The sequence below is a fragment of the Amphiprion ocellaris genome, chromosome 12, assembly GCF_022539595.1.
Source record: "Amphiprion ocellaris isolate individual 3 ecotype Okinawa chromosome 12, ASM2253959v1, whole genome shotgun sequence".
NCBI lineage: Eukaryota > Metazoa > Chordata > Actinopteri > Pomacentridae > Amphiprion > Amphiprion ocellaris.
This window is the reverse complement of record NC_072777.1, coordinates 20501775-20519224: the sequence shown is the minus strand read 5'-3', so window position 1 is coordinate 20519224 and position 17450 is coordinate 20501775. Positions and strand designations below refer to the sequence as shown.

Here is a 17450-nt window from a genome sequence, read left to right as displayed (position 1 = left end):
AAGGCGTTAGATACTGTGCTCCCCGCACGCCGTACAAAAGCATATTCTTTGCACCACATAATATGTGTGATGTGTGAGCAATGGGTGAGTAACGTGTGAAAGGCAAAGGCAAGGGAAAATTGCTTTGTGTACTTACAGTGTTCTTCTGGCAAATGATTTCCTGTAAGAAGAGAAGAGAAAAAATGCATTTAGAAATTCAACAGGAATATTTTCTGCTGCGAGCAATTTTGTGTTGGACGCTGTGTTATTGAGTAAAACAAGATGAATCATTTCCATTCAATACATCACAGAGAGACAGTAACATTTTGTCAAGATGACATTGTCTTTGTGACAGTTTGTCTGCTTGTCCAATAACTGATGAATGTTTCCAGTGAAAAGCTTTGACAGTGTGGCAGACATTATGTGGCAGCAACTGCAACCATTAAGTCAAATACACCAGTGAAAGAAGAGAAGAAGACTACAAGCTGATGCAAACAGGGCTTCTTTTAAAATATTCAAAGGGTGTTTGTACTGAGGAAGAAAATTCATTCAACATGCTTGATAAGCTGTAAGGCATTATTTACAAGGAGAAGTACCTTTAAGGCTGCATGTTTAGCATCTGGCTCCAAAGCATGGAATATTATAAAGGCACTCTGCACAGGTGAACCTGCATACTGCAAGGCTCATAATACCAGTAGTATTTCAATTAAAAGAAAACATTGGGCTTGACAACAGCCTGGGCTTTCAGTGTCACTGCAAGTCAAAAGTAGCAGGATCATTTCATATAAAATCACCCGAATCCGAATAAAGTTTCCACCTGACCCCCTTTAAAAAAGAGCTGTTTGTTTTTTGTCCAAAAACTTAAACATATGTTATGAAGTAATGAACTACCTTCGTGTAGTTAATATATTCTGGGTTACAGGCCCTCAAATAACACAGGGGTGTGTAAAAATTGCCTATATTGCAAAATTATTTTTGACACAGAAGGCATCACGACTAGAAGATAAACTTGGTATCAAAATGTGGGGAAAAAAATAAACAGATATCACACGCAGGTTTATAGATGCTTGTTTCTATGACTTAATGGCATAGGCATTAAACTGGTGCAGTTTTGTATTGAAACTGTGATATATCCCATGACACTGATGCTCAGAGTTGGTTAGTAAAAAAAATTGTGCTCAACAAGATTTAGTCTATTGTGACACCTGCAGTGGATGCACATATGATTTTGTTGCACCTCCACTATCTGAAGTATGAGATCTCAAAAATTCTGGCAAAAACAACATAAATTAAAAATTGTGCAGTTTGGACCCATGCCTATGCACCTCAAGGACCTGTAAGTATGAAAATATTTGTAGCATGAAGGTCAAATTTTGCATGGCTTCATTAAATATACTAAAGTTTTTGTACATAAAAACAGGTGATTCTGCGGAGGTCAATTGGGTTGGAGGCACTGACTGATTTTTCACAGAAAGACGCAGCTTAGCTTCACTTCCACTGCAAACAAAACAACTTAAGGCCTCATTATGCCTCAAAATAAATGCTTGTTGGATTATCTAACAATGTCTGAAACCCCATGTCAACACAAAACCAGTGTGCTTGGTGGTAAATGTGATTTGCTTCACTTTGTTTGTATTAATCACATCCACTTCAAGCAGGGATTGGCCAAATGTGTGGAGGTGAAGAAGTAACCAGAATTTGAATTACTCTTTCAAGGCCTTTATTCATTCTTCATTCATGTCTGAACGAACACCCTGGTTACTTCTCCATAAAAGTTGCAACACTGATCTTACTATATCACACTTAGTAACATTTCTGTATTATGGCACAAATCTGCACCACATGTTGTCACATTAATGATAGAAACGCACAACTTCACAATGTAATCAAGGCTTTTTTCACATTTCAGCACCAATATTGTTCCAAAATCACCGCAGACAGTGCCAAAGACGCTACTTGCCGGCCAAAATCACAAAACGCATTACTCATTCACTCTACAGTTTCGCATCTATTACAAACTGAAATTAGCATAAAAGTAAAACGTTGCTGTCATGCATCAAGGATGCTCACTTGTAAATGCAACCCAGATTTAGACAAAACGTTAACAGAAACCAAAGTGTAGTTCCAGGTGTTCGTAGGAGTTATTCCTGTGAGGTAATTTCATTAGTTACTTGTAGTTTTATCTGTGACATGGAGACAGGAATAAGTAAGGTCTAATAGTAAGTCACACTGTGTACTGCTTTCACCTCAGACAGATGAGCTATCACACAGTTTATCAGCTGCAGTTAAATCATGTGTTGCATAGCAGCAGTTATTATACTGTAGCAGAAGTAGAAGTTAGAGATAAACTACGCTACTAATTATTTGGACAGTTTGATAAGCTGCTGTTACAAGTTCAATTGCTTGCTGTAGTCTTTTGTTTATTAGTACATTACTATGCATTAATCACTTTAATGCATTTTCTAACTTAATGACAATATGATTGAACAGTCGCAATTTACAAATTCTGTAGATCACATCATTTTGTAACCAGACACACAAAAAACCTGTTTTGCCAATCTCTTTTATTACAAACTGGCTAAAATGATGAAGCAGCTGAGCAACAGAAAAAGACCTTTCTTCCTAGCAACATTAAATGGCACAGAGTACTGCTAATACCTTCCTGTCCTTAAGGAATACAAAGCAATAATGTGTGTTTGCAGAACGTCAATATCACGCTAGTTTGTCAAGTAAGAGCTGTGAGGACCTTTAGGATGTCTTACGATCTGTAAACAAACGATGGTTATTCTTTCATGCTGGTTGTGATTTGAAATGAATTCAAAAGAAGAAGTCCAACACATGGATGAACTAAAGAATTGCAAACAGTAGAACTGTAGCTAAATAACAAATAAACTACTTGTCAAACCACATTAAGACTATTTTTTTCTTCAGAAAACATGCTACAGTAAAAAGAAGCATAACCAGTATGGCTACACTGAGTACACAAAGGTCTTTTAGGATCCTGGTGTATATTTGAACTGACTCTGAAACAGCACCCTTTGAAACTATTTGCCAGCCTGATAGAGATCAGAGGAAAGCAGCAGAGAGAAGCGGTCCTTTCAGGCAGTGTGAGAAGCAGTTATTGCACCGCTCAGCCAGATGGGTGGGCACTGAGGCAGACCACAGGAAGGGAGAACTCCCATTATCCCAGTATCCGTTTCCATTAGAGCAGGAAAGAATGTCATCTTAAGCAATTTTTATGACATAAAAAGCAGACACAACAGAGCTGAGAATGTGCATTAGTTTAAATGTGTTCATTGTAACTCTGGAGATGCATTCCTCCTTACAGGCTGCGCATCAGTGTAGATCGACTATACAGTTTGTTTGCTGAGGAACTATGCTGTGTCTTTATAGCAGGGCTGCATGATACTGGAAGAAGCTGACATTGTGCTATTCGTTACTCTGCAATATGAATTAAAATATAAAAAAAAACCCAGATATTTTCACCAGCTGACTTGAATGACTCTAATTGGGGGGGAAAAAAACACCCAAATCAGGTGAGAGTATTTTGTAGGGGAGTGAAGAAAATTAAAAAAAAAAAAAAAAAAACACTTTAAAAAAAGCTGAAAAATGACGTATTTGAATATAAACTGTAACACTGGTAAGCACACCCAAAACTCTTTTTTGCTTTGGATGACTTTCAGATGTGGCTTTGTTGTGCTGATTTAAATGTCCAAACAAATTAGCTATGTTGCCTCATGTAGTGGCAGAAAGTGAAGGACATTTAAATAAACAGAGTACTGCTTTCACTTCCTTGTTGTGCTACATTCCTGCTAATGTACAAACCTGCATAAAATAAGACTGAAACAAAGGGTTTTCTTCAGCTGAATTCACTGCACCTCCCAGCTGCTCAATGTAAGCTATACCGTTCCCAAAACACCTCACTTGCTAAACACCTGGCAAGTGAAAGACATTACAATTTACCAATGTTCCCTAAATGTTCCCTAAATATCTCACTGGCAGGCTACAGTGGAAAAGAGCTGTAAAAAAGATCTCAAAGCAGAGGTTGCATACTCCAGTAAGATATGCACTCTCGATGTGTTATCTTATTTGAAGAATATAAACAGAATAATGTGGCCTGTTAATTAAGATGGATGCGACAGAACTACAACATTACCGGTTGGATTCGGCCAGGAACCATGTTGTTTCCTTTTCTTTCTCCTTGTGGTTCTTGTCTGCATTTGCAGTTCCATTATGTAATAATTTATATTTCTAATATTAAACAAAAAATGCAATGATTCATGGTAGAATAGCCAAAATGTTCCTAAATTCCCTATCTTTAAATGATGAGCAGATTTTAAAAATGCTCTTTTACCCGCACCTGATCCACTTGTTCTTTGGACCATGACTTAACTTCACCCTAAGCTTTATGGAAATCTGGTAACAGATTTTAAAGTTTTCCAGCAAATAAACAATCCAGGCTGAAATGAAACCTCTGTGGTGGAGGTTAAAATGTGTTGCCTAAAGACAATCACATTTAATCAATATCCAAAACATTACATAGAAATGAAAAAAGTAAAGGCTCTAAATAAAACATATTAAACAGAACTGCCTTCCCTCTTTATGCCCTCAGAGCTAATATTCTGCTCACAACAGGTTTTATAAGTGCATCTCCTTACGTCAAATTATTGATGCATTTATGTGTCGCTGCCATCAAATTACATTTCTGTCAACTGCGTGCCTAAATATAGTCTTTAATCACCACCTTCATAAACCGCTGTGTGATTGTTTGGACTGTGTGTTAAGGCGATGAGGTCAGGAGTGATGACGGTTTACCTGCAGGGACTGGAGGGAGTCAGAGTTAGTGTCACAGTACAGGATGATGTTGTTGGCCATGCTGAAGCTCTCTCTGACTCCCAGGTGGTAGAAGAGCGAAAGCTGGCGGAAGGCATCTGTCATCTCCACCACTGCGATGTCTGATGATGAAAGACAGGTCAAGGTGCTATGTTAGGAGTCAGTGTAGCATATGTGTGTGTGTGAGTGTGTAAACTCTAAAATTCTTGATAGCATTAGCTTTTGAAGACCAATAATAATATTACAGGCGCACTGTATTGTCAGAGGTATTTTTTGCACTAATGACGGCCATATGTGAAGATTCATCTCCCTTTAAATCCAGAGACATTAACATTCTGCTGTAACAACTTCCACTCTCTGCTTTCCACCAGATTTTGGAACCTGACTGCATGGATTTACTCCCATTCAATCTCAAGAGCATTAGTGAGGCCAGTCAAAAATATTAGTTGATAAGGCCTGTCTCACATTGGTGTTTCAGTTTAATCTGAAGGTGTAGGATGAGGTTGAGGTCTGCTAGTCAAAGTATTTCGTACCAAACTTAGGAAACCATGTCATTATAGAAATAACATTTAAACCGCAGTGCTTTAGTACATGAAGTGCTTTTAGTAAGGGTTGTCAGTAAAAAAAAAAAAAACAGAACAAAACACAAAAACGTATTCGCCACAATCTGTTAAAAAAAAAAAAAAAAAAGTTAGAATCACGGGATATCCATGCTGTACCATCAGCAAAAATAGTGAAATCCAAGCTTAAACTTGTCGTATTTGTCGTACTTGTCATATTTGATCAACAGAATGGCATGGTTAAGACAGTGTACAGTGGAGTAAACTGTCAGCAAGTTGTTGGAAGACACACTCAGATGGTGAAATGAGTTCTTGGAGCTGATGTGAAGAATTTGTTGAGGTTGTAAAAATGTAAATAGACTTAGTCAAACGGCCTATTGGTGGCATGTGGGAGCCCAGAAACTGCTTGGGATTCAGAGAGTTACACTAAAGTTCTTACCTGGGTCTCAATTCACTGTATACTGCATGCAAAGTAAATATACAATGGGACACTGGAAACTTGGAGAACAAGTCATTTATTAACTGACTTCTTTTTTTTCAAATCTATAGATTAATCAATGGTGCAGTGTTCATTTGCTGAAAACATTTAATGTGTCATTAATCAAAAATATCATAAAATGTAAAATTTGTATGGTGTTGCCAACTGTTGATATCTGGATTTCATTAAAACAAACATCTAACGGTCTGTGTTCTAAGGTATGGTTAAGAGCTACATGGTAATGGACAGATCTAAACAAATGGAGCCAATTCAGACGCACAGTCTTGAAAACCTAAAGAATTTCATCGATGAAGGTGGCTTGACCCCCGACTTCAACTCTGTCAGTGAATGCAAATACACTAAATACCACACTGACTGCAGCTGGACTCAACCATACGATCAGGATCAGTAGGTCAACAGGGGTAAATATGCCAATTGTCAGTAGCCAGCAGGGTTTCTGGTGAAGGGGTGGAGAGTTCCCAGCCTTGAACAAAAAGGCTTGGGTTGTTATACTAGCACAACAATAACCAAAGCCCTCACTGACTGGTAGGCTTTTCAAGTCGATATTAACCACATGTGAACCTACCCATCCTTCAGCTCTTGCATTTAGATGACATCATGTAGGGATGAGGCATTAAACACACGCCACGACTTGTAGAATAAGCAGGATAGTGTTATGCAGACCCAAACATGAGGCAGGGCAATACACGTTTTCCCTGAGGCTGCCTCGCACCGCTGATAACAACTAAAACAAATGAGCCCAGTGGCAGCGTTCCAGTAATGACAGAGGAGCTCTGAGAGTCGTAGAGATAAAGCCGCACCCAGGTTTTTCATCTGTTTCCAACTATCCACCTCTCTATGTCAACAAACACAATACATGGAGCTGAAGAGCAGATATTCTCTGACTCTGCAAACCGAATCATTTTCCTGTAATGGGTTGTTCCAAGCTGGTGCCCATTAGAGCTAGTGGAGTAATACTAGACTAAAAACAGCGAAACATCCAGGCAGGCATCACATGTCAGTGTAAGCTCAGATAATGGGTTGCTTCAATTGTTAAAAAAAAAAAAAAAAAAAAAAGACTTAAACGAAATAGAAAAAAATAATCATGTTTTTAAGAAAGCAGATTACAAAGATTATAAATCATTATTTCAGCCTCTGTAGCTAGTAGTGCTGGGCGATAAATCGATTTTATCGATTAATTCGACTTTGTACTTAATGTCCATTTGTTTTAATGAAAATTGATTTTCTCAACAACATCCACCACCAACGCCTGCCTGCTGGGCTCCCGTAGTTCATCATGATGAATGAAACTTTAATTATCTCAGAGTTAAGGGAGCAGATCGCTAAATACAGTATTTGTAATTAAAGCCTCTAACTCCACCCAATCCATCAGAGCAAACCACTAAAAGCAACCATGTGAGTGATAATAAATAATAATACATTTATTTATAAAGCACTTTCAAAGTGCTGTACATAGAGATAAAAACAATAAAAACAGATAAAAACAATTAAAACAAAACAATAAAAAAGACATCACTAAAACAAACAATTTAAGATTCATATGTAACAGTAAACAAGTGGGTCTTCAGCTTTGTTTTAAATACATCAATGGAAGATGCCTGCCTGATTTCAACAGGTAGACTGTTCCACAATGTCAGTGCATGGAAAGAAAAAGCCCATTCCCCAACCATCTTGCTATGGACCTTTGGGACACTCAGAAGCCCAGTCCCCTGGGAACGCAAAACATGAATGGGGACATATGGGTTCACCAAATTTGACAGGTACAATAGGGCAGTTTCATTTACAATTTTGTATTTTGTCACCTCTTTAAAATGTAACTTGAACGAAAGAGTTTTTATCAAAGAGCACACCAAGATTCTTGACTCTGTCTTCTTTACAATGAATAACATAGTCACCCAAAGACAGTAAAATTGTCAAACAAGGATTAAGTCTTGAAGGTCCAATAACCATCATTGCTGTCTTAGCAGAGTTCAGAAGCAGGAAATTTGTTGATAAACAGCTCCTACCAGCTGAGAGACAGGCCTGAAGTTTATCAGTGGTAGATCCACTTTGAAGGACCAACGGCATGTATAACTTTAGATCATCTGCATAACAATGAAAAGAGATGCCAAAAATAATGCAACATTTGACCCAAAGGTGGCAGATAGAGAGAAAACAACAATGGACCCAGTACAGACCCCTGCGGAACCCCATGTCTAACTGCACAGTACTCAGAGAACACATTGTTGAAGAAAACACTTTGAGATCTCTCTGACAGGTAAGACCTCAACCATTTGAGCACCTGACCTGAGATGCCAAAATAATTCTCAAGTCTGTCCAGCAAATACAGTGATCCACCATATCAAAAGCAGAACTAAGATCCAGCAACAACAGAACAGATGATGCCTCTGAGTCAACAGTTAGTAACAAATCATTTACCACTTTTGTCAGCGCTGTTTCTCTGGAGTGGTTCGCCCTAAAAGCTGACTGAAGAGGCTCAAAAAGATTATTCAATGACAAATACTTCAAAAGCTGATTTGAGACCACTTTCTCAAAGACTTTTGACAAAAATGAAAGGTTTGATACGGACCTATAATTAATTAGAGAGTCCAAGTCAGGTTTCTTCAACAAGGGTTTACCAATGGCAGATTTAAAACAAGCTGGGAAACCTCCAGTGGAAAGCGATATATTCAAGATATACAACACGTAAGTGCCTAACATGGACCAAAGCTCTTTATTGCTCACTATTTGAAAGCACAGTTTCCCTCTTGACGCCTACTGTCGCGAATTCGTAACATACCACTTTCATTCAGACTGCAGCTGAGATAGCGTATCCATTCCTCCAATGCCGGTTTGTGCATATTCAATACGTACCTCGGAACCTGTTGCAAGCACTGATTTCTCGTAGGACCGGTCGGAGTGGGACCTAATTATTATATATCTGTTATTATTATTATTATTATATATCTATGTATCTATGTTCTATGTGTAATAGATAAATTAACAATCTCCACTTATTTTAGCATCAGCTGGAAAGCAAAAACACACAGAAAATGTTTTTTATTTAATTGTAAATAAATTCAGGCATCAAGGGGTTAACAACAAGCAGTTCATTTAATTTAGTGACTTTAGGACTGCATGCCAACATAACAATGCAGAGAAGAGCCAATCAGGCTGGTTGTAGCATTGGAGAGCTTTCAGCAGTGATGAGGTGCCACACAGCTCCTCGTACTCCTCATCAAGCCATGCAAATTCAACAGGTACTTATTTTTGGCCTCAGGTTGTCATCAGTAACCCTTCTTTCACACGTGCATGATAAGCAGCCTCACATTTTCATTACAGCCAGTAAGCGGAAGACAGGATTTAAAGGATTTGAAGCTCTGTGGCTCTGTGCAGTGATGTGGACATCATGAGGGTTTTGTTCTGTGGTTGAGCAGTCAGCCTCTTCACATGAGGATGTCTGCTGTTTGATTGAGTGCAAGTTAGGCTTCACTTTCTGACGTAGAAGGCGGAGAGGTAAAATACACCTTAAGACTCACTAGGACTAGCCTCTGCTTAACAACCACTCGTTCGATTCGCATCCATAACTGATGATAGTGTCACCATCACGCATACCAATTCAACTTTTTCAAAGATAAAAACGCCAAAACCAAAAAATTATACTTGGTATATTTTGCTGGATCCCTGAAGATAAATAGTTGGCACATCGTACCTAATGAAAACCTCAACAATCCTGAGCATACACCTAAAAAAGTCTTCTTCTTTTAACTACCTTATGCATACAAGATGAATGTAAACATCCAGACAACAGAGGTTGTCTGATGAATAAAAGATAAGCTTGTCTCTGTTGGCAGTAGACTCCATCAATATTACATCTGAATGAGATTTTAATGCAAACAGACCGTTACAAGGCAACAGCGTAATACAACTCAGCTTTTGCAAACATAACGAAAAAACAAGAACGCAGCAATGACTTGGCTGGGACAATTTTGCATTGCTTGGCTTGGGAACCTCACCTGCCTCACAGGAATGGGTCTGAGTCAAGGAAAATGTCTGCTGTTTGTCACAGGGCAGCAACCTGGTGCACGTATGAGAAAAAAAAAGGGCAAGCGAGTTTTGTTCTGCCCAGAGAGTCAAGAATAGAAATCAGTTCTCATAAGTGCTTCGTACTCACAACAACACTTGACTGTCAGTGTATCATGTCGTCAGTGTATATTTTAGTCTGGTCTAACAATAAAGAACATGTTCCACATTTGAGTGACAAGCTGTGGCAGCCGTACAAAACCACATTAATTGCTCATTTCATTGGATTTTCAGTTTCACAAATGGTCATATTTAACAAAGCAACTAGAATTCTTATCTGTTATATGTGTTATATTTGTTCATTGCCTTCTTATCTGTGTATAAGAGTGACAGTATACAACAAAAGTGAGTACACTTCATGTGTAACATAATTTAAATGTCAAATGATTAAAATATGTATCACTTCTCTACATTTGCATTACTTCTAAGCTAACAGGTAGAGTATTTCCTCTTATGAACAACAAAGAAAAAAAATATTTTGTAGAAAATATATTGAAAATACAGGTCCCAGAGTAGAAACTCAAGGCAAGACAAGAAAGAAAATGTGGAAACAGTGAAACTAAATTGAGTGCACCTGTGGTTTCTAATCAGCCTTATTGCGTGAACACAGTAATAAAATGACCTGTTAACCCCACAACTTTCTACTTTTGTTCCTATGGTCTGTGTCGACCTGCATGACTGCATCATGGCTTCACATTGAAAAGAATTTTTAGGAAATGAACAATCTGATTGTGAGACTTCACAATGATGGAAAAGAATGCAGGAAGAACAGTGACCAACTAAAAATCAGAGGAAACAGTATATGCAGTAATCAGCAGGTACAGGACGAGTCATAGTGCCATTAATCAAAGCTGCAGTGGTTGTCCGCCTAAAATGATGTCATGGAGAGTGCACTACTTGCACAATCTACCTCTGAACAGTAGACACTAGTACTTCAGACAGGGCTTCTAAACAGATACTAATTTACTTGGCTCAGATGGGGTCCAGCTTCTTTTGTGTGAACTTGTCTAGGACTACCACAGTGAATGCAAAGACCTGACAGTGAAGTATGGGTATGGGAGTGTGATGATAGGGGGCTGCATGAGTGCAAAAGGTGTCAGAGAGATGACATTTATATATGTATCATGAATATCTGTGTATATACCAAAATGACAAGCTGACTCCCAGTCTGGAGAAACTTGGCAGAAGAGGAATGATCCAGTTTGATAGCCATCCAAAGCACACTGCCAAAATCAAACAAGACTTTCTAAAGGAAGAGTGGAAACTGTGACTTGATGTCAGTAATGGAAGTGGTACTGACTTTTGTTGTGTTGAGTGTCTACTGTGGGGCCTGTATTTTTACAATAGTAAATGAAACATCCATCCATCCATTATCTTTACACCGCTTAATCCTCATTAAGGTTGAGGGGGATGGAGTCCATCCCAGCTGACTTAAGGTGAAGGCAGGGGACATCCTTGACAGGTCACCAGTCTATCACAGGACTACATATAAAGACACACAATCACACTCACATTCACACCTATGAACAATTTTAAGTCATCAATTAACCTCAGCATGTTTTTTGGACTGTAGGAGAAAGCTGGAGTACTCGGAGAAAACCCACGCATGCACAAGGAGAACATGCAAACTCCATGCAAAAAGATCCTGGGAAGGCCAGAACACGAACCTGGGATCTTCTTGCTACAGGGCGAAAGTGCTAACCACCGATCCACTGTGCAGCCGTTAATGATACGGTTTTAATTATGTATTTATTTATTTTTTTACTTAAGAGCAAATACTCTACTGTTCAACTTTGAAGCTATGCAATTACTGTACAGTGAAGCAATTTTTGCAAATCATTTGACATTAAGTAACATTGCAGTGTAATCTGAATCCATTTCTCCACAGATAGAAAACATCCCACTTCGATAGAGTTGGCTTTTTTAATTAATGTGTATTGTAGTCAATGTGTGTGGTATGCTGTTGTGCTAAATGCATTACATGCTCTGTGCATTTTAAATTCCCCGTACAAACCTGTGTAGAACCAGCAGTGACTTTAATTTTGAAGATCAACATTTCTATTATGTCTACTAATTTTTCATGTTTCCTAAACAGTGGCTGATACATGTTTACATGAGAACAAACATAGATTCAGTTTGCTGTCCTGTAGGAGGGAACAATCCATGTTTTACAGAAATTAGCAGCTGTTTTATGTCATAAACTGGTGGCTTTGTTTCCTCTTTGCATACATGTTTCACTATTTACTTTCAAAATGCTTTTGCAGCTTATGCTAGGTTACCTTAAAGGAGTACACTTTTTCACACTTTGGAACTAAAGTTGTATTTGTTCATTGCCTTCTTTGCTAATTAAGAGCAAAGTCTAGGAGGGCATGTGTGGCAGGGTTGCCAAGCAGCTTGCAAACTGTACTGTCAAAACCATGTTAGTGAGTGTGGGTCATTTTATGGCCTTGTGTCTAGTAAGCAAAGAGAACCTTTGTGCAAGAGTGGCCCTCTTTGAATGCAATGCTTGCTCACAATTGCAAAGATGCTAGTGCCTTGTAATAAAGTACTGTTTTTGTGAAGTGTGCTCCTTACCCAGCATGTACAGTACATAGCTCAGAATTATGATCACTGCAGCTATTTTTGCAAGGTCTTAAACATAATCCAAATGAATATTTGATTGACTAAACAAACCAAATGAGGAAATGCTTCACAGTTCAAATAAAACACTCTAGACACGTTGTGAATATGAGTTAATAAAATGTCACAGTTCACCATTGTTGGCACACTACAGCCATCGTGCTTCCTATAATCTGCCAATCTTGTCATGTTAGTGACGATAATCTTGATTTCATGGAGACAAACAGCACAGAAATGGGAAACATCATGCAGTCAGTGACTGCGATTCAACAGCATAGCCTCTGAATGCTTCTGGAGAGCATTCAGATGTCGTGATTGCTTACCAATGCAAGAGCAGAGCTGAGTGCACGCCAATGCAGCAGCAGACCTGCCAGCATAGTGTTGACAGAAGGCTGCGTTAAAGCCAGTAGCAGAGTAACTTGAGTCACCCACTCACCCTTTTCACAGGCACTGCCACCTGATTACACGTGCTAACCTCAGCTACTGTTGTAGTCTCTGAATTCCCCTTAAATCACAAGTACACTGAGGTCAGTCTACACCACAGAGATACAAGACAAGCTAGAAAAACAGGAGCAGAACATGCATAGTGATGCCCTGACAATCCTGCTACACCTCCTACGGCTGGACCTGCTGCTGTTGACCAAAACTAAATTGATTCCCTCGCCTACTGCTCAAAGCAGAGGAGGGAAAACAATTCAATACTCTCTCACAGTGTTTGGCTTTCAGCAGGCAGCTGCAGGTTCCTCCAGCCCTGTGGTGTCTCTGAGGGGGGTGAAAGAGGGAGAAGAGAAAAGGAGGGAGGCAAAGGCTGATGAGGAGTTCAGAGAGTAGAGAGCAGCATGAATTTACTGGAGACTGTCCTGGTGTCTGTTGGTTCCTCGTTATAGATACTCCTCAACCTTTCCCCGAGAGTCTCCATCAGCTCCACATGCTCTTTTTGGAGGGGAGGTCTGCTCAGTATTATAACCACGGCGAGATCTAAGTGGCACCTGAGACTGTTCAAGTGAATATTGTTTATTTCAGCGATGCAAAGTCTATGTCTCTACTGAGCCCAGAGCCAAATGGAGAGCATACATTTGGACACGAAGAAAATTATTTCAATGAGTGTGGGCTGTGTAGAGATGTAAATAGGAGCATCCAACAGCCTTCAGCTAAAAACAACACTGAGACTGTGTGCATCGTTTATGCTATGAATCTCTAATGTTAAATGTAGAACATGCACCAGCATAATACAAAACAAAGCATAAACAAAGTCAATGTCTACTTCAGTCGCGTTTATTGTCGTTCATAGAAATATCAGGGAAACCTTGGACATTTAGTTTCACTGTTTTGCATTTTAGGCAAACACAAACAATGCAAATGAACAAGGTTTTACTGAATTTTAAGTTTTGCTGGTTGACAAATATTTTGAGTCATTTCACATTTAGGTCATAAAATTGGGGACAGCAAATTCCCAGGCTTCCCAAAACACCCAAAATATTAAATTGCCGACAATATAAAAACTGGCAAAACTAAAAAAGCAAGAAGCTGAAAACTCTGACAAATGACTTGAATGATGAATCATGGCGATGATATAACATGAAAGACTAAGTCATGAATGACATTAAATCTACGTCCATCTTTTGGAAGTAGGTTTGATACAGATTTAGGAAAAATAGTTCCCTGCAAATGTTTCAAACACTTAATGTTTAAATTCTTATCCATCAAATAATACCATGAGGGACTCGTCTGATCGTTCCAGAATTCATTGTAAGGCATGACAGTGAACCCAAACATCCTGCGGCAAGATCTTGAAGATGGTACAGTCCAACAGGTATTACTGCTAAGCCAATAATTGGGGCTTTTAAAGAATAGTAGTCACAGGTGCAAAGCGATAAAAAACCGTGACTGTGTGTGGAGACTCTCTAATGCATAATCAATGATGCATTATCTCAAAATAAAAGATGCTCATTAATAACATCCCTGTAGCAATCAAATCCAATGTGCATACCTGGCTGAACTGTATGTTTGTCAACTTATTACAGGAGTAATTGTCATCTTGTTTAACTTTGCTGATATTCTGTTGCTCTTCTGTCTTTTATTTTCCAGTACATCACAACTTTTCCATTCTCATAGTGCTACAATACAGTTCAATCGACTTGATCTAGCGGGGAGAGGACGGGATAAAAGGTTTACGTGTGGGGATGTTCCCTTGCTTTGGTCCAATAACACTTCATATCTGTCAAAGTGTCACTGCATGGCACTACTAAAAGCTCCTGCAATCACATTAGCAACAGCAGAGTGTACACTGGTCACTCAAAGGCCATCTGTGTAGGCCTGCAGCTTCAATGTGAGGACCCCAGTTTGACTTGAGCAGGAGAGGTACAGTGGGAAAATAATCTAGCAATCAATTATGTAACAGCTACACATAAGATACTGTAACCATAGAGACTCGGTGAGGAAACTGACGTGAATGATGTGAGTTAAGCCATGAGTGTGGACGGTGGATGAGTTTTTCTCGTTATCTGATGGAGGAGGAGGGAGTGAGGCTGGTGTTAGTGGAGCAGAAAGCAGTGGGAGCTTTTTCCCTGGAGCCTGGCCCACACAGAGGACAGGAGGAGACAGTGGAATTACTGTCTCTAAGCTCCACTGGAAATTATTTCCCACAATCAAGAAGTCTTTTTCCTTCCCCTTGAAAAACAGAACCCTCGAGAGCATCGTGTCAGATTCTTTGCCAAATTTCCAAACCCTGGAGTTTCAGAGAGGCGTGAGACGCTGTGGATCAAAAAAAGAGTTGCACAGGCTGTCCTCCAAGTTTACTCATGGAGGTTCATAAAGTGACAGCTGTTCATCTCCTCTTAAATTTTGTGTGGTGTGGTGCTTGCTCTAAAGATTTGAGACTTTTCTAAAGGACTTAGAAACAACTCGATGCTATAGCTTTTACATTTTCCAGGATGAAGCTCCAAATTGACTCTTTTGTTGGCTTCTCTGGCGAAAGCAAGACGTGTTTGTGATATGTCTGGTGTCAATTACGAGATTTTAGCAAACATTTTATTTGCCATGTTCAATAGATTTCAAAACTAGATGCAGGCTGTGCTACAGCTCCAGCTAGAAACAAGGTGGTGCATGTTTGTTCCTCGGGGAGCCTCCATTACTCATGTGGAATGACATTTTTACTGTGGCGTCGTGACTTTTAATTTTCAACTTATCTATGCCAAATGCTTCTTTCCCTGAACAGGAGGATCAGCATGAAAAGACAAATTTTATACCATAATTTGGGCCTTAAAACTAGACAAACATCTTGATGCATATGTGCAACACCGTCTCACAAAAATGTTCTGTACATTTTTAAAAAAACTCATTGACAAAAACATATTTTCTCCTTAGAGGGTGAGACTGTGACATAACTAGCAGAAAACAAATTTATCGAATTCCACTTAGAGCAGTATTGTTTTATTGAACAAAATAACCAAGTAAACAAACTAAAATGTGTCTTAATAAACAGTTCGTCACAGTTCCATTCACTGCTGTGTTTTAGCAGTGAAAATAAAACACTCAAAATGAGTAATTCCACGCCAATGTGGTATAATAGATTAACTTAAAATTCACAGTCATGACAAATACAAACTAGAAAAGCATTTAAAGAGGTCAGTCCTCTGCCAAAACTGCTCATTCCTTGTATCATTTCCGACAGATGAGTCCCGATAAGTCCGCAGCGGACGATTTGTAGTAGGATCGCAATCATGTGATCATCAGCAGGCAGCTGACGTAGTGTTCACTTGTTGTCATAGTTACAGTGATGCCACTATCAATGACACAGAAATCTTTAACAAATAATTGGATCCATTTCTCTCTTCTTTTAAAAGTAGCTCTGCATTGCGCTGCTGTGGTACAACCTTGTCCTGAGTCACCTGAGTGAACTCACTGTGTTCTGCTGAGTTACTTTTAAGGTGAAGTGTCAAACTGGTAGCACTGAATGCAGCTCTGGTACTACCACCTCGCAAATGTTTACATGGCAGATATTACAAACAGCTGTTGAACCGATTTAGTTTTTCAATTTAAAATATTTTCACACTGGAGACATTTTAGTGGCATCCTGCAACAAACTGTGCTCTTCTTTGCAACTTCTGTGTGAAAGCAGAAATAAAGGAAGGTTTTCGATTAGGTTTGTTCTCTATAAAACCAATAACAATCGGTTTAAAAATACACTGATCGCTGATTACGGTCTATGAGATAGGACTGAGACATCCCTTGAAAAATATGGGTCAAAATACACCCTCGTACAACATGTTTGAAAGCTCTCCATTTACCGAGTTACCATGATCCAAAATCCCACCTAATTTAATATATGATTGGTTGGCTGAAAAGGAGCAAAAGCAAAGCAAAAAAACAAATGGCAGATAAGTTCATTAAAAACATATTTTCAATACATTACTAACGTAACATAAGAGGAACTATTTTCCCTTCACTGAGAATGTTTACTTCAGTTTAGTTGGAGAGGAACTGCATTTGCAGAATATACAGCATTTCTGTCTACAAATGCACCTCCCACAGGACTATATGGGAAATACTAGCTGATGTTAATTCACTAGTCTGGATACCCTGCCCTGCTGAGAGGATTAATCCTCCCTTTATTTTTAGTCACAAGTGTGCTCAAAAGAAATGACCCAGAAAATAAACATGATTCAGGGAATAACACCAACCTGCCAGCTGCACCGTTCTCCTGGCAGACTGGTCCTTTTAACTCTGCTCCACTTTGTTGCCCTTTCACACACACAGATTTTACAAACTGAGATACCACGGGCCCGAGGGGGAAAATAACTGAGAACAGAATGTGACTTCACCCATGGCTGACAAACACACAGAGAGGAACCCGTGCTGGAGTGCAAGTTGCCCCTGCATGCCTGATTGATGTACCT

At 39.1% G+C, this 17450-nt stretch overlaps 1 protein-coding gene across 1 annotated transcript in view; it reads right to left on the bottom strand.

The window, feature by feature from the left end:
• Positions 1 to 17450, bottom strand: part of map3k5 (mitogen-activated protein kinase kinase kinase 5) — a 91622-nt gene that overhangs the window by 61711 nt on the left and 12461 nt on the right. Inside the window, exons 2-3 of the mRNA XM_023299704.3 lie at positions 4795 to 4934; positions 137 to 160 (exon numbers count right to left, since the gene is read on the bottom strand). Of these exons, the coding sequence (XP_023155472.2) occupies positions 137 to 160; positions 4795 to 4934 (164 nt within the window). The remainder of the gene's footprint in view (positions 1 to 136; positions 161 to 4794; positions 4935 to 17450) is intronic.